Raw genomic sequence first — 24,257 nt, 5'->3', positions numbered from 1 at the left:
GAATTTCGGTATTCACAGAAGGCATTTAGGAGTCCTAAAGTTAGGAGTCCTAACTATACTACTACTAAACTGCGAAAAATCCTAATTTTAAGACTTTCGGTAGTCACAGAAGGCATTTAGGAGTCCTAAAGTTAGGAGTCCTAAACTTAGGACTACTAAATTGAGAAAAATCCTAATTTTAAGAATTTCGGTATTCACAGAAGGCATTTAGGAGTCCTAAAGTTAGGACTACTAACTATACTACTACTAAACTGCGAAAAATCCTAATTTTAAGACTTTCGGTATTCACAGAAGGCATTTAGGAGTCCTAAACTTAGGACTACTAACTTCTGTGAATACCGAAATGAGTAAGTGCCTTCTGTGAATACCAAAATGAGTAAGTGCCTTCTGTGAATACCAAAATGGTAGTAAGTTTAGGATTTTGTCTTAAGTTAGTTCTGTGAATCGGGCCCTTAGTGCGGGACACTCCATGTAGAAAGTCCATAGTGTGTTCCACATATCCAATAGGAATTCATCCCTAAAGGAAGGTGAACTAGAGAAGTTTCAAGCACCAAACACCAGAGGTTGGGAAGAAGAGCAAGCAGTTCGAGTAAAGAACTGATGAGTTTTACCTTCGACCGTAACTGTTTCATTTGTAATAAGTAGATTCAGGATAGATTCCAATCCCCTTGGTGTACTGGGGAATTTGGACAGTGCAAGCTTCAAGACTATCCTAGGTGCAGCGGATAATATTCCAAATTCAAACGTTATCTTTCAAATGCGAGAGTCACACTGAGGAATAAAAGAAGTACACGAAGATTGACATATACCTGAAAACTGTGTAGCTTCTTGAATTACTTGAAGTATGGATCTATTGAGACCAGTTAACTCATATGTCACAAGATGAATATTGTATATGGGAAAAATTTACCCACGATCTAGTCATATAAAGAGCTATTAGTGCATAGCCAGCTGAGACGTATGCAAAATGTATCCAAGATTAAAAACGTCCATTATGGTATACGTTTTAACAAGTTATGCAAATGTCCCGTATTTAAAAAACACAGTGAGAGCATTGCATAAAGCGGTAAGCAACAAGTATAAAGATAACAAGACCAGGTAATATCTAGGCTGGTACCTCGCCTTCATAGTTAGACGTTACTAGGAGCCAAAACAGGTATTTTAGGCCCATCTTACCTTGTAAAAACTAGGGTCTGAGGTACTCGTTGTGGTAGATGAGACTGCGATCCGAAGAACTCCATTAACAGAGTAAAGTGTCCATTGTCGGTGCGGGGCAGCCTAACAGATAAGAGAATCAGGGTCAAATTTATATGCAAAAAGGGCGGGTTTGAACACTAGGCGTAAGGAACGCTAGCGTAAATCAATAAACAGTCAACAGTCTCTGCAGTAACCTTACCTCTGTCCGTGTTGCTCCCAGCTACCATCGGAAGAGCCCTCGAGTGGCGAGTGGCCTGTTGCGTGGCTAAGCCTATATAGCCTGGACCGGAGCATGTCATTAGTAAAAAGAGAAAGAGGATATTCATTGCAATGTAAACCGTCGTTGGATGGACGCCATCTTGGAGGACGAAACTCCTTTCATGGCAAAACTCACTAAAGTACCTTGAAAGCACCTCCCATTAGCAGGAATAGTTAAAACATCCAGTGCATGCCCACATGTTTAAACGTATTTTATTGTGGGACTGAAAACTGACATTATGACTTGTAACCAAAGGATGATGGACATCAATAGAATACAAAGATATCATCTGATGCAGACCCACAAATAAATACATCCTAGAATGTTGCTCTAGAGAGTGGGTCTAAGCATCTTATAACAAAGGTAACAGGTACAGAAAGAACCAGCCGTCCTGTGAGAGATACAGGTCAAATTGATAGCAGAAAATATTTCATAAAACAATGAGCGTCATCTTGAAGATGGAAGCGCCATACGTGATCATAAGTAAAGCACTATAAATACGGTGTCAAATTTACCCGTACAGAGACCAGCTATCAGGGGACTATTTAATCGGATTATACGTAGTCTTCAGATTCCTGGTGAGTGACTTGTGGGCCCGTTTTGGGGCTTGGCGATTTATACGCTGTTGTTCCAACTAAGATAGTAAGAGGATTGATAGCCTTCAAAGTGCATTCTTGTTTTGAAGATGGTAGAATACCTCCTTCATTGAATATTTATACATGCATTGTTTCCATTTGTGTTTATAGATTCAACAATACTGTTTTTAACTTATGAGTCTGTCCTGAAAAAGGTGGTGTCAACCAATCTTATTCCACCGAAACGCAGCGTCGACGACTGTTTTCTCTGAGAGTACTGTTTTTAATTATATTGTGTATTTTGGTGATGGCTATAATCACATACTTTATCTATGTATGATCATCAACTATGTTGAAGCAATAGAAACTATTCATGTGGCTTGGATCATAAGGAATGTGCTTCTCTCTAATTTGTTATATAGATTAATGTCACCTATATGTGAATGAGACAGTGGAAACTAATTTTGCTTCTTCTTTTTATGAAACTGTATATATTTTTAATGAAATTGAAATTGTATGTATTGATCTCAGTTTTTATGGTGTACAAACAGAATTATTTTCAATAAAGGAGGAGATACTCTTTACTAAAGCAAGGCATTAAGGGACACATGCATCATGATTTTTTGCGGTCGCGAATCTGCCCCTTTGGGAACGTAATTTTGCATTTGGGATGCATCATCCCAAATGCAAAAATCGCTATTTAAGTAATCTCAAAGTTTGTGATTACTTAAATTGCAATTGCATTTAGGGAATCGCAAATTGTGATTCCCTAAATGCAATGCAACAAAAAACAAATTGCAATTTCATTTTTAAGAAACACAAATTACCATCAACTTAAAGTTGATGGTAATTTGCGAAAACTTTGAAAAATGCACAAAAGTGCATTTTTCAAAGTTCTATGTTGCCCACAAACATGCCCTTGGGGCATGTGTGTGTGCAACATGTTTTTTAATTGCACTTTCAGGGGTGCATCAGGGTGTCCTTTTGGCACCCTCGCACCCTTGAAATTGCATGCGCAATTTGCAAGTACCTATTTGGTACTCACAAATTGTGCATGCAATTCACATTGATTCGTTTGGACCTCTAGGCCAAAAGGAATGAATGGGAAGCCATTCCTTATTTGAGATTCGCAATTTACGAGTTGCAAATAAGGATTGTGTACTACATGCATAAGGAATTGCGATTCCTAAATTGCGATGTCTTAAAAATCACAATTTAGGAATCGCAATCCCTAAGTTTGATGTGGTCCTTAGTCTGTATTATGCAATATTTATGACTGGGCATGTATGCAGATGACAGTATAACTAGATAGAACGTCACAGGAAACATTTTATTGTTACATGTTCCTTTTGTGAGAGAAGGGTCTCTCTCTTTTGTTTTTGGACAAAAAACATAGAAGCCCCCATGCACTAAAACCTACTTTTCTAATGCCAAGAGAGAGTCATTTATTCCGAATTAAACTGTTGCCCAGGTTCAATGGGGATGGCACACTCAAATTTCCGGTGGGGAGACAAAGGCAACTCCTTGAGTCTGAACAGTGAAGATACTGGGCATAGATTCTTTGGTTTATAATCATAGGATGAGGATAACTGTTCGACTCCTATTCCTTGAAGGTCCAATAGCCTTCTGAATAGCAACAATGTCTGTTATAAATTTGGAAGGACATGGAAATTGTTTAGGTTTCCCAATTACTGGAAGGATTATGGCTTACCAGCCCCAGAACTCCCAAAATAATTATATTTGAGAGAAAAAATGATGTCAAAAGAAACTATTTCTTGTTGGGTGCAGAAAATCAGCCTTAAGGGAATTATCATCCCCTGTACTGGGCCATAAATTAAGGGTGTCCTATCTACTTTTTATACTTGCAATGGGGATAGTTTTGTTATTTGTGGTATATTCCTTTCCGCAACCAATTTCTCATCTAAGTACAATCCACTGGTTCTAGAATCCATAAGAGCTGATACTTTAATAGGCTTTCCGTCAGGAAGACCAATATGGACTGGTAGGAGAATAAAAGAAAAATGGGAATCTCCAGAAACCCCAAAGAAAGGGACCTGATGTTTTCCCACCCTTTTCTCTCTCACAAGGGACCGGACCCTCCGTTTCCAGAAGATCTCTGTAGATGAACTGGGCAAGAACAAACCAGATGTTTAGTGGAACCACAGCATGTGCATAGTCCATGTTTAAAGCGATGGTCTCTCTGGGTCTCTGAAAGGGAGCCACGGGCTGTGTTGATCTGCACTGGTTCTTCACTAGAGGATGTTGACAACTGTTTAGAAGAAGTTTCTGTTCTTCTGGGTTCAACTCAGGACTTTCCAACTCCAGGGACAGCACAGGACTTCCGTCTCTTGGTTCTGCTTTCTCAGAGGCGATTTTCAGTTAGCACGGCTTGATAAATGAGTTCAGGAAAAGAGACTTGAAGAACTTGTGTTTTTAGCAGCAAGTTGGTGGAATCTGGTAATATATTTTAAACAGAATTGACTGCATTTTTGAATCTCACAAGGAGCCTCTTTGCAGAGAAGTCAAGGTCTGGCCTTTTGAACGTTCTATTTAAGACTGTCAGGAAGGTGGCATAGTTAGAAAGGCTAGGATCATCAGTGGTTACTACAGGAGTTAACCAGGGTCGTGCGGCTCCAGACAAGGCACTTATTTTAAACAAGCATTGGAAATGCAATAGGTCTCGCATTTGTTGGAGCTGGAGCTATTGGTATTGTAAATTGCAATGTTTTGTACTTTGAAAAAGGTCTTGTGTTTGTTGGAGCTATTCACATTGTAAATGGCAATGTTTTTTATTTATCCTTAGGGTTTTATATAGCACGAACTTAACAGCCTCAGTTGTGAATTTCGATTCATCAAAGTTTTGTGAGCCCTGAAATTTGCACAAGTAAAGTGCTAACAGTATAAATATGGGCACTGTTTAATAAACGAAGCCACTGCAATACAAGAGCAAAGGTGACCGAGTGACTGCTTCTGGGTTGACGGAGTTGCTTACACTCACTGGCCGTTAAAGCTAGCTAGCCCGCTACTATGAGTTTATCAAACTTAATGCTATGTTTTCTTATGTTATGTTATGCTATGCAATGCTATGTTTTGTTATGCTATGCTATGTTTTGTGTATGCTATGTTTTGTTATGCTATGTTTTGTTTTGTTATGCTATGCTGTGTTTTGTTTTGCTATGCTATGCTTTGTTATGCTATGGTATGTTTTGTTGTGTTTTGTTATGCTATACTATGTTTTGTTATGCTATGTTTTGTGTTTTCTTATGCTATGCTATGTTTTATTTTGTTATGCTATGCTATGTTATGCTTTGTTTTGCTATGCTATGCTTTGTTTTGTTAGGCTATGTTTTGTTATGCTATGTGTTGTTGAGTTTCGTTATGCTATTTTTTGTTATGCTATGCTATTTTTTGTTATGCTATGCTATGTTTGTTTTGTTATGCTATGCTTTGTTATGCTATGCTATGTTTTGTTTTGATATTTTTTGTTATGCTATGCTATTTTTTGTTGTGTTTTATTATGCTATACTATGTTTTGTTATGCTATGCTATGTTTTGTTGTGTTTTGCTATGCTATGCTTTGTTTTGTTATGCTATGTTTTGTGATGCTATGCTATGTTTTGTTGTGTTTTGTTATGCTATGCTTTGTTTTGTTATGCTATACTATGTTATGTTTTGTTATGCTATGTTATGATTTGTTATGTTAGGCTAGGCTATGTTTTGTTATGTTATGTTATGTTTTGTTAAGTTATGGTATGCTATGCAATGGTATGCAACGCTAGGCTATATTTTATTGTGTTATGTAATGGTATGTTTTGTTATGTTAGGCTATGTTCTGTTATGTTATGCTGTTATTTTATGTTAGGCTAGGCTATGTTTTGTTATGTTATGGTGTATTAAACTACTGTGGATTTTAACACATCCAAAAGCTGATGAATGGAGCGGGCTTGCACGTCTTTGGGCTTGTGCACGCTCCCCTCCCGCCCCCACCACAGTACTTTGCATTTTGCCCTGTGTTTGTAAGTGTGTTTTCATGTGGAATTAAGGTGCCTGGTGACGGGGCACTATCCGGCGCAGCAGTGGGATTAGTGTCTTAATACTGAAAAGTAGCTGTGAATTGTGGAAACCCCAGATTTTTGTGCGTGAAGTAAATAGCTTGCAGGAAGCACTCCAATACATTTGGGGACACAAATGAGGGCGCAGGAGGTGGCTGAAGAAGTGGGGTGGGTTAATCAGCAGAGAGCGGGAGGAGGAGGTGGTGGTTTAAAAGCAGGAGGAGTTGTTAAAAACAATGGCGGGGCTGGGAGGGTGAGTTAACACAACCAATGCATGTCAAAGGCAAAGCTGGCTGGCGGCAAGTTGTGTATCCTCTTGAGTGCTGCGGTGGGTTCCTTTGAGAAATTTCGCGCAGCAATAGACCTTCCATGCTTTCCAAAGTCTAATATTGCCAGCACGTTATGACCAATATTTGGTAATGTTTTTTATTTTGGCATGGCATGCAAAACAAGACAGGCCCGGCGGAGCGTGGCGCGCGCGCTTGGCGGGGGCGGGGGGAGCGCATTCCAGGCGATTTGTTTATGGTCTGCAACCCCGATAAGAGTACTAACCATGGAGTGGGCTGGTAAAAGATAGCAAGTACTTGGCAAAGCGTTGTCAACCAATCTCAAAGTGGAAGCTTTATTGAAGGCCTGAGTGACAAGTAGACATGATTAATGGGTGGAGTAGTGTTTGCAGGCGTGGTGAGCGTCATGCATGTGGGACTGGAATGGACATTATACACATGGAAAATGTATTAAAAGAAAGCTGACCGACCCTTTCATTTTAGGATGGTTCTCATTCGTGCCTCCTCCTTCGACCTAAGGAAGCGGGTTTGAGTCTCTGCGTTGGCTCGACATCCTATGATCCTGGGCAAATCACTTAATGCCTGTGTGTGTAATAGAAAAAAAAACTCAAACTGAAAGTGTCTTTGTAATGTAAATGGTGCTTTTATAAAGCACTCCGATACCTTCGGGGATTCGAGTGATAGTGCGGGAAGTGGCTGAAGTGGGGGGGGGGGAGGGATTTAAATCAACAGCGATCAGGAAGGAGGACATGGTGGGTTAAAACACGGGGGGGATTATTTGTTAAAAACAGCGTTGTCAGATGCTTTGGTTAATACGCTGGGAAGGAGAGACCTAAAAACACTTTTTCTCGATCCTGCAACAGTTGGTTTAGACAAAGGAAGCAGGTAGAGTCCAGGAACTCCTTCAGTTTGTTCACATCACCTGAGAAATGTGGAGTCACGTGAGAGACCTTTGGGATGTTGGAGAACCTGGAAGTTAGCTCTTGATGCATGGCTAGATTTTTGTTTTGCAACAGTTTTAAATTCTGCACCTGTTGATGGACAGTTTGGGCTAAGACTTGAGTTTGAGTATCCATTTCTTCTTCCTCAGGGTTGACATGTGGGCTAAGCAAACTGTTACTGACATGATGCGTGAATGGATCTCTGCCGCTGATTCTCAGCCTGGATAGTCTGGTCTTCACAGACCTATTCTGACGCAGCCGAGGGCGACCCTTTCCAATAGCTGTTGTGCCTCTTACATAGATAGTGCCAAGCAGTTTATGTCTTCTGGAAGGAGCCCCAAGGAAGGAAAGGCCCATAGGGCAAAAATACTCCAGAGGACGGACAGGAAGAGCTCTGGAGAAGACAGGAAGGAACTGTCATCAGAAGACGCCAACCGTTGAAGCTGACTGCTGAGCAGGATGGTGTGATGCTTAAAACCTGTAGTTGTCGAAAGGAGTAACTGGTTATTGAGCTGAAAGGACTGAAGCTTGAAAGCTGAAGTCGCCAAATAAAGAACTGGAGGAATATAAAATGAGCTGATGCAGGTTCAGGAAGATGAGGAAAACCCTGGATGAAGTTAGGAGTGCGAAACACAAAGAAGAAACAACTTGAAGCATTGCGGCACAAAAACTAGCTGAAGGTCTCTTTTTGTAGGGACAGGAAATCATTTCAATAATTAAAAGGCTTCATTTTGGTTTGGGCAAATTTTTAGGCAGACGGCAGGTGGGCGGCCATCTGTGTTTGGGATGAATCCCAGAGGCTGTCTCACAGGAACCCTGGGAAGGAGAAGGCCACGCTGGTTGCGATGCTGAAAGTTGCACCCAAGGAATTCTCTCCATGGAGGAAAATGTGGCAGGGGTAACCCACACCAGCAGGTCAGCCTTCATCCAGTAAGCTGTGTCCTTCCATTCCGTGACCCGCTGGCGCTGCCCCAAATTTCCCTGCTGTGGCCATGCAGGGGGAACAGGACATTCCACCCACTTACCATGAACTCTCTGTAGCATTGGTGGGCAGGACACACATGATGGCATCCCTGGAAGTCACTTTAGAAACGAAGACCTTTGCCGAACAAAAAGAAAACTGTTCATTGTTCTCCTACTCCTTTCACTGTGCAATGCTGTTGTGGAGGATGGGGTGTTAGGAGTCAAACAAACCTGTTGGAGAATCTCCTACATGTTCATTTGATGTAGTAGAGCTCACCCAGAAACCCAGAATTAGTACAAACACAAATATTGGTACTTTAGATTGCGTTATGTGTTTTTTTCAAATAAGTCAAGTGAATACGAATTATCACCCTAATAATAAACATCTTGACAATCAAAAATGAAATAAGGGTGAAGGCTAGCTATGCCGCAAAAATTGTTCATCAAATATCCCTAACCCATTAGTAAAATGCATAACATATATTTAGCTGGCTTATAGTCTTGTAAAGTCCTGAAGCGCACTTGTATGCTAATAGGCCTCAAATCAGAGCTCCAATTATGATCATTTCTCCCAGCAACGAGTTAGTATGCTTGACTTGCTCAAATTTCTAGTTCTTTTTAATAACCTTTAGACACATTAGAGTCTGGGGAGCAAATGGGGGCCCTCTCCCATGGATCCTGCCTTTGCTGCACAGGTTATGAGACAATGTTACTTTTAGTTTATTAAGAAGCTACTGTGTTGTACCTTTCAATTCAGGTGGCAAAAGTAGGCCGCAAAGAACATGAACTTGAGCAAGGTCATTCTGCACACAGATTTCTACCACCCTTGAAATGCTGTAGAGAATGGAAAAAATCCTTCTCTGACTATTCCACCATAAGCAGCAAAAATATTTAGCACATACAGCACATACAGTTTTATAGTTTCTGTTAGCAGAAATAAAGCTAAAAAGGTCATGTTAATGAAGGCCTGAAAAGTAGGCCCAGCACTTCTGTCTCGCACTCAGATTTAGTCAGTACACAATTATTTTAACATGTATGAAGGCCTGAGACATTTCACATCATCAGTTAAACACCATAAGTACTTAGCTCCTAGATAGTAAGATCCTTCCTTTTAGGTTCTGGCAGCATATCCAGCTATCCTGATATTTTGGAAGGAGACACCTCACCCCCTTTTCGTGACATGCTTCATCATGGGAATCCCTTTCCCTCGAGGTAGGTTAATGCCACCATGAGGGACTCAGCTTGGTGGGAGTTCTAGGTGAAATGTTTTTGGGATTAAAGCTAGGATTCGGTGATTAAAGATATCTCGCGGGCATTCACTGAGAGCTTTTCTTACTATTATTGGGTGCCCGTGGAATGATTAGAAACAATTATCTTGGAATGTCTCCTGAATACAGTGATTAGAACATCCACACACCAACATGTATCGGCCTATTTAAGAGCCCATATGGTCAAATCAAAGATATTTTTCTAGGTGATGTCTAGCTGCAGATCCTTAGCTATTTAATGTATGTGTAGGTTGATTTGTGAACCAGCTCCAGAATGTTTATAAAGTGGACTGCTGCTCTGTTATAGGGATACCCTACTTAGTTTTTTTGGCAGTTCTTGAACACCAAGAGGGCCATAAACCCCCTGTAGTCACACATTATTCAGGGGTAGGTGCCAGCATATTTACCTAAACTTCATCGTTTGATGTCCGCCATTGGATGTTACATTATCAAACATATAGAAAAAGTGTTCCATACATAATGACAGAGTCTGAAAATACAAAGTCACAAAATAAAGTAAATCATGTGCTGTACTCTGTAAATTGGTTGTGTTAAAGTCTAAAGGTTTCTATGATGTTCTAGTATGTATTTTATACCCAAGCAAAATAGGTCTGTTCCTCTCCATCCACTAATATGCAATTCAAGGGTTCAGCACCAATGTATATGAGCTCCTGAAATAAGCAAGACTAGTTTGTCAGTTCCTCGTGTACTTTGCATCTCTTTTAAAGTGTTTTTTTCTTCACTGTCTTAATCACAATTGTGGATCATTTATTGACGTTTCTGAAGCAAGGCAATCATTGTGGTCCATTGAGAAACAAGGAGGACAAGATGTTAACCTCAATTTAAGCAAGTGACTTGTTTCAGGTTGCCAGTGCGCACTTAGATTGGATATTTGGATTTCTTTATGAAGCAAAATTCAGATGTCGTCTTAAAACACCTTAGCTAAAGGGTACTTTTATGAGGTTACAACAATTGTGAAACCATACTTTATTGAGGATATTATGGTATATTCAAATTTGTTATATGTAAGTCAGGTGCTGCTTAATTCAGTGTATGCTTACCGTAAGTAGTGGTTCCCTTGTATCTAAATTTACAATAAATCATTAGATTGTTCGAAGTTCCTTGTCATGTGTCGTCGGGGCGTGAGCCATTATTCAGAAACTGTAACACCAGGGTTCTGCACAATAGCACATACCGCAATCTGCCTTTATGGTTTACTTTCTTGCGGGAGGCGTGGCTAAGCACTCAACGGAGATGGTGGCCCTTCCTTGAGCTCTGCATTATCACCGGTGCGAAGCTCGATTAAAGATGTCTTTTGGGTGATTTTTGAACACCCTTAGACACAGAACAGCGGCGGAATGACCCGTGAATTCAGGAGGCAGCTCAATGGTGCTCTGCACTGCCTCTTTGGGTGTCATTTCACGTGAGGCAATTCTGACCGTGACGAGACTCGGAAATGGCGTCTGATATGGCAGTGCAGTCACTGCTCGACGTTTAGAAGTCGGAGTTTGCCTATCTGAGCATACTTGTGGCTTACTTCTTATGCTAAACATGAGGTACTGTGTGCACCAACATTTCCAATATTAGACCACTGGTCTTGGAATTTCCACCTTCCCGTCAAGGAAGCACTGGTCTGGCGCAAGTAGAATATACCATATGGCGGCCGCTGACAGGAACTCTTCTGTGTGGTATAATTTTTAAACACAAGGACTAATAATTTTGTTGGCATTTACTGCAACACTGGCGGCCTACCACTATGAGGTATTTTATCTGTGGCGTTGCTTTTTAAGGCTGTCTGCAATTATAACTGTTTTATCATTACTAATTGGCTGCCCTTGTCAGGTCGAGTTCAGTAACGAGTTATGAGCCAGTGCTTGATTTGTTTTTGCCACATTTTCTTCAGTTGGTTCGCCTCCTGGAGGTTTAATACTAGTATCTCTCCTCTCTCGAAAAAAACCTGTGCTTCTTTTCACGTGTGTGTTACAGCACAAACTTTTACGCACAGCAGGTATATTCTCAACCCCTACTATTATGACCATATATCGCTTTGCCTGCTAAGGTTATCTGGTTGTGGTTGTTACAACCTTATCCAATGGTGGAAGGCATGGGTGTTAGCACCAAAGACAGAGACTCCAAGGGTAATCTGAAACGCTCCAAGCAGACCTCACCTACCCCGAAATCACCAGCTAAGGGTAGTCCTGAGTCTGCCTCAACTTTGGAAGCTATACTACTCAAGCTCAATACTGTCCACGATATTGCACAAAGTACCAAAACAAATACAGATTTGCTTCAGGTAGAGGTGGCTGCAATTTTTAATGACCTAAAAAATCTTTCATTACGTGATTCTAATGCGGAAACGAGAATAAGTAGTGTGGAAGACTTTACAAACAAGCAAGCAAAGCACATTTAAAATTTGGAGCATTCCATTACTTTGTTAAGGAGAGATCTCACAGAGCACGAAGATAGGAATTGAAGAAGTAATCTTCGTATTTGTGGATTATTGGAGGATTGTGAGAAGTCTGCTCCTTCAGTGATTGACTTCTTGCTTACCTGGATCTGAAATGTCCTGAATCTCTCTTTTGATAAAGACTTTGAGATAGAGCGTGCTCATAGAGTCCCAACTTTTACACCCAGAGCAATGTCTTCTCCAAGGCCTCTGATTTTTAAAGCTTTGCGCCTTCAGCATAGAGATTAAATTCTGGCACAAATGAGGAAGAACAAGACAATACAATGGGAAGGTCACAGAACATCTATTTCACAAGATTTTGCCAGAGACACTGCAATCCGTCGCAAAGGCTTCCTGAATTTACGCAAGAGACTGACTGATATGAACATTCTATTCTCTTTTTCTGGACCTTCAAGATTCCGGATCACTTTCAAAGGTTGGCCACAGATTTTTCATGAACCTTCAGATCTTTCGACATTCTTGGATAATCAATTTGAATCTCAGATGGACTCAGATTCTCTTCCTGGTACTTCTCGCTCCTAATGATTTGTATTTATTGACCTGGTCTGCTTCTAATGTTTTTCCATTTATCTAATATATACGCTGGTTCTATTTTATATTTTGTTCACACTCTCTGTTGTCTTTGCTAGATTTTGAGCTCATTCTACAATTGGTGGCATTATATTGATATCTCGCTCATTATAGATTAGTCATACTTTATGAATTAACATTCTTTTTTATAGTACTATACAATCCTCTGTGCTGTATTGAGTTATATTCAGAATAACATCTCTACATACTTCTACTGCATTATGATGGTTTACCTAGACATTCTATTTACGCATAATTCTTATCTAATTTTTGCTCTAATTGTATGGCATTGTTCAGGATATTTTTAATTCGCAACTTTACAGTTGGACATTTATTCTATATATTGTACGTACCTCTTTAGATCTTATTTTATGAACTTAATGGATGGGTTTCTAATAAGCTTAGGCTGGTAGTTATGTGATATTACAGTCCTGTTCGATTTGCTTATGGACACAGTACTATGCAATTCTCTCTGCTGTATTTAGTTCTATTTGGGATTACATCCCTACAGAGGTGTTCGGTACAATGCTGGTCTAACTAGTTGATATGGTTCTTTTCATGTCTATTGTTTTATTTGACTGATTGTATATCCATGTTTATTCTTTTACTCTTCTTTATTCTCTCTTGTTTTAATCCCTTTGCTATAAGTAGGTACTCTACCCTTTATTCTACCATTTACTCTACTTCTTATTCAACCTTTTATTCTACTTCTACTTCTTATCTTTTTTAAGTGCTTTTTTCTTAGTGATATCTCTTTACATGTGCTATATTATTCAGGGGTTGTGTAATTTAACTGATGTTTGAGTTATGGTGGGATGAAAAGAGATAAGGTGGCTAAGATGTACATAGTAAGAACAGAATACTTGGGGAGAAGTTGAAGCATGTCTTCATGGAAGTGAATATAAGGGACAAAATCTGAGTAAATAATGTGATCACGGAAGCTTCAGTACAGTATACAACCTCTGGGGGAAGCATGTCTTGTTTAGTTTGATAACGAGATAGAATGACGGGAGAAGGGTGTCGGAGGGTGATTTGGTGGAAGGAAGCATAAGGATATGTGAAATGGAATTCGAAGAAAAGGGAGGGAAAGTTGACTGTTTAGTAGGATGGGTATCCCGTGGAAACAACCTAGGGAATGTTTCTCTTTAGTATAATGATTAGGCAGGAGGAGGGCTAGCTTTCTTTTGAGTATATATAGTGAAGGTATAGTGGGTAAACAGGCGAGGGCTGATTCGGAATTGACATATTGAAACAACGAACATGTTAAAGTCATATTGTGAATAGATATATTATTATTAATTTAAAATAGTAATTGACATTATTGTTCTTATTGTCATTTTATAGTGACCCCTGAAGAAGGGCACCTGATTGCCCGAAATGCATTGGGTTTTTTAATAAAAGCACTGCTTTGGATAAATTGTTGCATTGGTCGTGTTCCTTTTTGAGGTCCGGATGGTCACGATTGGAGCATAAGAAGTTTGGAAAATGGCAAATAATTCCGCGTGCGGCTGAATTTAACATGCAATTGAAAAAGAAATATTGAAAAAATGGTTTATAAAGATTAAGTGAGAAAAAAGTATTGTGAACAAAAAAAGCCATGATGGCATATATAGCAGTGCAACTGGCAGGGGCGTAGATGACGCCCCATCCCTATGTTTGTATTTACCTGGTGTCGTTTGGGCAAAGACACTTATGCCAGAATGCACGCACTCTTGGATCAAAGGACAATGTATGGATAAACACACAAAAACGGTGTGCATCCCAATTCTTGTAATTGAAGCTATATTATTCAATGACATCTTTGATCACCAATAGTATGGCAATTATACAGCTGTTTTATAGTATTATATGTCTTAGTTGGAATTTATTTGATTTTTTGCTATTTAGCTTTTTTAGTATGTTTAAACTGAAAGTTATATGTTATTATAGTTCTGATGGTTTCTTATGAAAAGACATTCTATTTATATTGAATTATTATCTAATATTTGCTCTAATTGTATAATATTGTTCATGATATTTCCATTCTACAACTTTACAGCTGGATATTTATTCTATATATTGTATGTACCTTTTTAGATCTTATTTGTATGACCTTTATGGACGGGTTTATAATAAGCTAAGGCTGGTATTTATGTGCTATTACAGTCTTGTTCTATGTGCCTCTGGAATGTTATCTTTTTTCAAATGTCCCAGTTATATTTATTCAGTATTATATTATCTATGGTTACTAGCTAAAGATATAGGTGATATAGTTATACATCTGAGAAGGCAATACTAGTTTCGCTGCTCTGCGGCTTGTTTATTTTTGAGCTGTCTACACCGTTGTTGATAGTCTCTGCTGTTGCTCCTCCACGTTGTTCCCCCATGCAAAATGTCTCTAACAGACATCCCCTGGTGGAGTTGAACCTGGATGTTGCTCTGTTTTTTCTTGGAGTACATCTGTTCTTTCTCTTCTTCTTCCTTTTTTTCATTCTTTTTACTTTTTGTCCACCTTAATTTTGGGACATCTGCTTCATTTCACTTTGGGATATATGCTTCGTCTCCTTTAGTTGCTAATTATGTCTTGACTGCCCTTGCACTCTCCTATCAGAAGCATTCACTCTTTATGTTCCATGGTTATCAATGATTGGCTTAAATTTAGTTTCTCTTCATGTTAGACGTTTGAACCACCCTGTTAAGAGGGCTAAGATTTTAGACTATCGTAAGAGCTTATCTGGTGATTTAGTCCTACTTAAAAAGACTAAAATAGGTTTTAAAGAGGCTCTTCTTATGAGGAAAGATTTGGTACTCGATGTTACATGTTCCAAAGCTTCTGAGAAGAAGAATGTGGTTATTACCCTTGTATCTAAAGGTTCTGGTTTGTCTATAGTTACAGCTGAACATGATATCAATGGTAGATGGTTACTTACTCATTTGACTAATGTTTAGAATGATCTATATATTATGAATTTATATGGTTCAAATATAGATGATTCACTTTTCTGGAGAGCAGTAAATAAAAAACTTACTGACATTCCAAAAAATTCAAGATCAATTGTTCGAGGTGATTTTAATCTCCCCCTTGATCCTATTTTGGATAGACCCTCTGCTTTTAAATTTTGACCTCCTTGGGTGCACAAACATATGCTTAGTATGTGCTCGTCTCACCATCTTGTAGATGCATGGAGGTTACATAATCCTAAGTAGTTACTTCACATTTTTCTCCTCTCCACATTCTGGTTTCTCTCGTATTAATAACCTTTTGGTTGACGCCTCTCTTTTAAACCATAATATAAATGTTATGATTCATCCAATTGTTGTTTCTGACCACGTATCAGTCTCTTTAACCATCCTTAATCTCACGAATACTAGAGGTCCTCGTAATTGGCATCTCAACACAGAAATTCTAGAAGATAATGATAAAGTCAAAGAACTTAATGAGGAGATTGATAATTCTTACAAGGATAATTGAATCATAGGTGGATTCTCCAATAGTATTGTGGGATGCATTTAAATCTACTATATGAGGTCACATTATTAAAAAGATGGCCAAAGGAAACAGTGACATTAAGAAGTCTCTTCAGTCTCTGGGGGATGACATTAGGTGGAAAGAGGAGTTATATAGGCATACTAACGATAAACTATCTTGCAGGATATTAAACATTTAAAATATTATTTTCATTCCATAGTCACAAAAAGATCTTATATTGTAGTGCACGCTCAAAAATCCTGTAAATTACTGTTACGGAATAGAACCGGCTCTAACAAATTTCACACTCAAGAAATTCTTGAGGTCTTTCGGGAATTCTATGAAATTCTATATACACCTCGGCATCAGTGTACCAAGATTCCCTGTCAACAATTTCCTAATTCTCTCCCTACTACTACTATTTTGCATGCTGATATGATTGAACTGGGAAAACCAATGGATACTGATGAGATAATTCAGGCTATCAAGGCTACCCGTTTGGGGAAAGCTCCCGGCCTGGATGGGTTTTCTATTGTCTTTTATAAAACATTTAGCTCTTCTATAGTCAAATATCTTAAGAAGATTTTCTATGATTATGTTCTTTCTGGCAATGTTTCAGGTTCGGCGGCTGAGGCTACTATTGTAGTCCTACCAAAAGAAGGCAAAGATCATTCCGATCCCAAAAACGTCCGACCCATTTCCTTATTAAACATGGAAGCTGAAATCTTCACCAAAATCTTAGCAAGACGTCTAGAAGGTCATATTCCTAATCTTATCCATGATTCCCAAACAGGTTTTGTTAAGGGTAGGCTGGCCAGAGACAATATTCGGACTTTCTGTCACATTTTAGAAAAAACTAAACTTTCCTCATCAGCATTGGCAAAGATTGCCCTTGACGCTGAAAAGGCTTTTGACAAAGTCTCTTGGCCTTTTTTACAAGCAGTATTGGAATCCCATAACCGTGGTGATTCCTTTATTAATATGGTTATGGCTCTCTATGCCCAACCAAAAGCTAATATCCGGATTAATGGTGCTACATCTTCATATTTTAATCTTTGACAAAGTACTAGTCAAGGATGCCCTCTCTCACCCCTTCTTTTTCTCCTATCCATTGACACACTTCTTCGCTTACTTAATCTGAACCTAAAGGTTTTTAATTTGGATCGTATACACTTAAAACGCCCGCTTACGCCAATGACGTCCTTATTTTTTCAGAGGATATTGTATCAGCAATCCCTTCTATCTCTACTATTATCAGTGATTACTCAGTCGTCTCTGGATACACTCTTAACAAATAAAAAACAGAATTGTTCTCTCTAAACTCTTTGTGTTTTCCTTCTCATATGGGTGATTCGGGTTTTAAATGGCAATCTACTCATATTAAATATCTAGGGATTTGGTTCTGTAAGGATCTTTCAGATACTATCACCTATAACAAATCCCACATCATAACTAAGGTTAAAGATCTTTTAACCTCTGGTCTCCTAAATATATTTCTTGGTGGAGCAGGTTACAAACTCTTAAAATGATGATAACCCCAATCATTAACTTTCTATCTTCCATGCTACCTAGAAAGCTTTCCTCTGCTTTCTTTCATGAGATTGATTTAATCAGTTCAAGATTCTTATGGAATGATAAGACAGCTAGAATTGCTTGCAAACACCTTAGGAAGCCTTCTGTCATTGGTGGCTGTAATCTCCCGGATTGGAATCTATACCAAATTTCCTTTTTGGTGTCTCAAGTTGCACTTTGGTTCTTACTGGATTTCCAACATATAGCTCCATGGATTCGTATTGAACGAGAGTTATGCGCTCCTTTTTCCACTCCTTCCTTACTCACAGCCTCTAGACTTGTTTTAGCTCATTCTTAACGTATTATATCAGACACGGCTAGTGCGTTAAAATATATTGATAAGAACTTATCCAAACCTATTCATAAATCAAGATGGTCATCTTTATGGTTTAATCCTAAACTTCTCACTGACATTGATCACAGCATTGCTCTCTCGAGGGCTGCCAAAGGTATCAGACTAGTGAAAGATCTCTATGATACTAATCATGATCCTCTTCCTTTTTCTTTCCTAGCCAGGAAATATAATCTCAGTAACATGGATTTTTTTTTTTTTAAACTAAAGGTTAAACTCTCTAAACTAACCCTCTCTATAGATCCGGTTATTGTCTCACTTTTGTCTATGTGGATACATTCAGGTCATACCGCTTCTAAAATGTATAAATTCTTATCCGCTCCATTATCTTCACATTCTACAATTACTTATGTCAAATTGTCTCACCATTTTGAAGGTGGGATTTTTAAACATATTTCACAAGACACTTAGAAACTGATTGGGAAATTATCTCTAAGTAATAAAATTGCTCCTTCATTAATCCAATCTAAATTCTTCACATTAAATATCTTGCATTGGACCCCTGCTCGTTTACATAAGTTGAAACTACGAGATGGTGATCTTTGCTAGAATTATAATTTAGTACCAGGCACCCATCAACATATGTTTTTTGAATGTACATTATTAAGCTCCTTTTGGGGCCTGATACAGAAACATGTATCACTCATTTTTAATACGTCTATAGTTCTCTCTCTACCTATGATTTTGCTAGGTCCATGGGCTACAGGTCCCCTTTACCTCTTGACAATACAGATTTGGAGCTCTTAGATTTACTCTTATCCATTGCTGTCAAAATTATACTTACAGAATAGAAATCTTTTCATCTCCTGTCTTATCATACCTGGTGGGCATGTGTTTCATATCTCCGTGGAGCTCATACCTTTGTTGAAAAGAAGCATTACTCGCCTTCAATTGCTAGTAATGTTTGGCGGTCTTTGGATAACTACAGGAATTTGTCTTCTGAGGGGTTGGTAGTGCAATATCCCTTTGATTCCATCTCTTAACTTAGGGCATCATTAGGAAGTCTGCCCGCCATCCTGACGTAAAAAGGGACCGCCCGCCATAAGTGTGGCGGTCCCGTGGGGGTGATTAGGATGCGCCCGCCACACCAGCGGGCACATCCTGCATTTTTAACATTGCGGCGGGCGGTGCTTTCAGCATCACCCACCGCAATGCCAAAAATGCATGTTGTGCATATGCATGCACAACATGGCAGGCACCGCGCGGTACCTGACATGTTGTGCATGCACATGCTGGGGGGTACCATTGGTACCCCCCATTTGCCCCACCAACCTCCCCAACATCCTGGGGGCCCGCAACGTGCCCCCAACTTCAAAATCTGCATGCCTTTTCGTGGCGACGAAAGGCTGCCTCCCGCCTGCATCTTGATATGGATGGCGGTGTCTAGCCAAAAACGCCACCATATTAAACCCTTTTTGTGCCCGATTGACGAATCAACCCGGCAGAAAAGCAGCGGACGGTCTTCCCGTCCGCGCGGTACCCCCCGCCATACTAATATGGCGTGTGGGAAATGGGTGGCGGGCAGGGAAACATGTAGGGCAGATCGCCACCTCCATGCGGGCGGTTGCGATCAGCCCTACATCCTAATGGACTCCTTAGTTTCTTAGAGGTGTAGCAGATGTCCCTTTGCTCCGTTTTTAATCTTCTTCCTTTTCTCTAGTATTCTTTCCACTTTCTTTCCTTCTCCTTTCTTCTCGCTGATGTTTCTTTTGTATTAAGCAATACAACTGACGCATGACTTTGTTGCTATATATGTAATTGCTACAACTGTTCCATACTCCTGAGACTTATACTTAATATTTGATAAATTTACAATATTTATCGTTTGTTATGATATTTACCTGACCAATTTTAAATGATCATTTTCACATCGTTTTATGCTAATTCAGTAGCTCTTTGTCATGAAATCCTTTTTTAAATTTTTCGTTATTATATATTTGACTTGGATTTGCTGTACTGCTATTGTATTACAAATGTACTTCTTTTTAAATAAGCAATAAAAATATTTGAACTAAAAAAGAAAATGATTTACTTTCTTGAAATAATAGTAACAATGGTTCATCTTGCTTTCCTGTCTCTTCCTTATTAGGTTCCAAAAAGTGTGGGAGAAGAAGCGACAAAAGTGGCCATTGAACTTGGCTACAGACACATCGACTGTGCATACATTTATGGTAATGAGGTAGAGATTGGGCGAGCCATTCGTGCCAAGATATCTGATGGAACAGTGAAAAGAGAGGACATATTCTACACAGGGAAGGTAACTTTTCATCCCCACAGACACCCTCTCTTTACAAGACAGAGTTCCTGATTATGAATGGCCTGGCATGGGATTAAATATTTACTGCATATGATATATACCAATAATCCAGCATGCAGTGCAAAGGCACTAATGATATCTTGCATAAAATATAGGAAATCACCAATACCCATTATACTCAAGTCCCACCTAAATCCTCTCAAAACCATCCTCCATTCTGCAGTCATCCTGAACAACACTCACAGGTGATAATTTGACAGCATTACTCCCATTGTAATCCTCCTAAAGTGTTTAACACTTGAATCTCGCTCGACTTAGAAAACATGCGATTCACACAAGGAGGCTGAGTCACATAGATACCACACACAACAGAATTGCAGTTGCTTTGACTTTCAAGGGAGTCACCATACTCCACGTTATACAGGTCTGCCCTTGGACCGTCTTGCACGTTTTCATTAAGACTTAATTTATCAATGGATTATTAAATCTTCATTGGACTATAGAGTGGAGCATATAGAAATTGATGTCTGGTTACTCTCCGGTCATCTGGTTGCCTCCATTCTTGGATTGGTTTGCAGGAACATTTCAATGTACATACAGATGATCAAAATATTGAATAATCCCGCGCTCTTGACTCGTGAATGGAGAATTTGCTGCAGAAACTCCAAGGATAAACAATTAACAAGCCCTGAAGAAGTCCTGTTGGACAAAATGTGTTGGCTACGGTAGAAATCCAAAGAAGAAATTCAAATGTTTTAATGAAATAACTTATGAATAAAGAATCTCTTGTTATTAAAATTCTGGGTGTATGTGCACTTTGCTGGGCAAATCACTGTTGTTATTGGTATAGCTATCATAAACTGTTATATCGTTGGGGTGTGGGTGCTGAGTCACACTTTTGTCCACTTAGGAAACAACGTGCATCATACCCCACCTCACATAGAACTGTCAGGTAAAAAACACAACCTAAGAAACATATCTTAACTACTTCTCAAAGCACTTCAATTAAAAATAGTCCACAATCAAGTCCACCTTTTCAGTGAATGACTTAGTACCTGGAATGCCCTCTCAAACCTCAAGGAAAATATTCAAACTCCACCAAACACACTCTTAGGGGTGTAACAGGGCTAAAAATAAAATTTAAATAAAAAGCCAACATTTTTTGCTTTGGATGGGTATATCACTGCATTACCACATTTCTGTCTTTGGAGCTGTCTTCCAGTACATCCTCATTTCGAAACCGGTTGATGAAAGATTGGAAAAGCTACGCTGACCCTTGTGCTCGTGCTGCAAATGGCTCCTAGATCTCTATATCTATCTGAATGTTGTGTGCATTTACTGCCCATTGGCCCCCATCCTCCATATTCTACCCACTTCATGTGTTAGGTGAGAGGCAAGAGTTCTTGGTGAAGACTGGCTTCATCAGCAGTAGTACTGCACCTTATAAACATGTATGTGTGGCCGCGAATGTCTCAGTAACACAGCCTTGGCAAGCTTTCCCCCTTTCTCTAACAACATGATGAAAAATTAAATCAATTAAATTACATACTCTACCCAAAAAAGAGAAAATCAACAATTTGAGCACAAGCACTGCTGATTGTAAACTCATTTTTCTGGCTGTAGTGATATGCCACTGCACAACAATGCAATCCTGACAGTGCAAGATGAAGGATGCTGATGAGCGGAATGCAAATAGAACAAGCATTTGCAATAAAATGGGTCTCACATTTGCGAGAGTTTAAGCTATTGGCATTGTAAATTTCAATCCCTTTTATTTATCTGTTTTGCTAATTCACAAATAAATAAAAGGCATTGTCATTTACAATGCCAATAGCTCAAACTCTTGTAAATGAGAGACTTATTTCCTTACAAAAAATTAGCCGCCATTGTCCTGGCTGCTTGGAAAGTGAAAGCACGCGTGGCACGCTGAATGTTGCAGGAAATCATGTCATGCCTGCAGTACGAGAAACTCATTAAAGAAAATAGTGCTTACAGACTAAATAACACATATCGTGTAACAACAGAAGTAAAAGGGCCAGTCCTCATGGGAGGTTAGAAACGTAGACAAGGCGGGACTAAGGAGGGACTAACAAGCCTATTAACGAATCAGAAGCCAGCATTTTCAAAGGACAATGACACAAGCCAATAAAAAATATGGGTGGAGAGAGGGTGAAGCTTCAAGTCCATACTCTAATACAAAATGCCTCGCAAAGCAGCGCGTGCGCTACTCAGGCTTGAAATAAAAGGGCTATCATCGACAGCTTTTGAAGCTTACCCAGGCTGGGAGCTGTTGAAGGTCAAAGGATCACACCAAGAACCTAGTGCCTTGCAGCACACTCAGAAAGGTGCCCATCAGGGCAAACAAGGACCCTCAACTTGTTGCGTTGCTAAGAGATAAACTGCATTTTACAGATCTGTACTTTTTAAAGCTTTGTATGTTACAGGTGTAGGTCTATGCATGCCCTGCAAGAATTGAGGAATATCTGCTTATATGTGCACTTCCTAAGTATCCATTAGCCCCCAAATGAGCCCATTTTAACATCCTTAGTATGACAAAAGATTGAGAAAAAACTGCTAAGTTCTCAACTTATGGCTTGTGTCTGCGAGTTACATGCAGCTCATTAATGCTGGAGTAAAGGCAACTGAACTATATTAGTAAGACTGGAACTTGTGACCCGCAAGGATCTTTCAACAAAATCACCTACTGAGCTATCTTACATAAAATACAAATCTTTGACCTGTGTGTTGGAAGCTGTGCTCTGCAGCAGGCACATTACTCTCGATGCCATTTATGAGCCAAACCTGTGACCAGATTGTTGACATTTATCTCCAGCAAGTGCCTTAATCAGCATGTTTACCTTACTACGATTATATCCCAAAACTTGCAGGATACACATCTCCTAAAAGGTTCTTTAACCCCATAAAATATCTTAAAGGGCAACCATATGTGTATGTGAAGATGGTGCTCTATTCAGTACCTTTGATAGACACCAAAGTCAGGTGAGCAGTCAGCCCATTGCTGGCTAACTAGACCACCGCTTCAGCAAGGACAACTGACAAGCTCAGGGGTTAGAAGCTGAAATAATTGGTGTTTGCACACCTTGAATGGAGATTCTGCAACTATTTTTAAGTTTGGCTCACAATATTAATTGTATAGCAAAGTGGGATCCATTTTGGATACCTGTAGTTTGACATGGCACAAGATGGAGTGCAAATACAGCTTCCTCAGTCAGTGGATGTGTATGTACTCCCTGCATTCCCGGGGCTGAAGGATGGAGATCCAGACAGTGAAATTCATTAAAGACTTTGTTAGCATGGGGCTGCTAATTAGACTTCCTAACGCAGTGGGATTATCGTGGAGCATAGAGGTAGGGGTGGAAATACAGATTTTGTTGTGCAGGGTAAATGGGAACCTTCAGGTGGGTGCCAGCCATTTGTCCTACTTTATTACACTTTCAACTGGGCTGATGTCAGCCAGGTCAAACTTCACACCTCTTTGTGCCTTTGTTGTGCCTGCTCCAGACTGGAGGGTATCGGCTGTGGAAAGCATCACTACTTAAAGGCTGTGACTCTAGAGCTGCCTAAAAGAAAATGCCCTGAATCACAGCCTACCTGAATCCCGCACGACCAGGGAGAGACTTTGCTTCGCACTTCACCGGAGGTCGGGACTGCGAGGACCAGCCTGCACAGCGCACTCATCACCATCGGCGCAGCTGGGGCCTCTTCCCGCCCACTCCCTGCAACAACGCGGTAACGACTCGCGGCCCCCGCTTTGCGGGAGCCGCTCATTGATATAAATTGCCATCTCTGACTCTGAAGACTGGTGCCCTGAATCACAGCCTACCTGAATCCCGCACGACCAGGGAGAGACTTTGCTTCGCACTTCACCGGAGGTCGGGACTGCGAGGACCAGCCTGCACAGCGCACTCATCACCATCGGCGCAGCTGGGGCCTCTTCCCGCCCACTCCCTGCAACAACGCGGTAACGAATCGCGGCCCCCGCTTCGCGGGAGCCGCTCGTGGATATAAATTGCCATCTCTGACTCTGA

At 39.9% G+C, this 24,257-nt stretch overlaps 1 protein-coding gene across 1 annotated transcript in view; it reads left to right on the top strand.

Moving 5' to 3' along the window:
* LOC146854246 (rho crystallin-like) overlaps positions 1-24,257 on the top strand; it is a 167,735-nt gene that overhangs the window by 31,125 nt on the left and 112,353 nt on the right. The window contains exon 2 of the mRNA XM_085652027.1: positions 20,041-20,208. Within this exon, the coding sequence (XP_085508153.1) occupies positions 20,041-20,208 (168 nt within the window). The remainder of the gene's footprint in view (positions 1-20,040; positions 20,209-24,257) is intronic.

This window comes from Triturus cristatus, chromosome 4_1 (genome assembly GCF_964204655.1).
Source record: "Triturus cristatus chromosome 4_1, aTriCri1.1, whole genome shotgun sequence".
NCBI lineage: Eukaryota > Metazoa > Chordata > Amphibia > Caudata > Salamandridae > Triturus > Triturus cristatus.
Note: the sequence above shows the minus strand (reverse complement) of the source record. Positions and strands in the feature narration are given on the sequence as shown.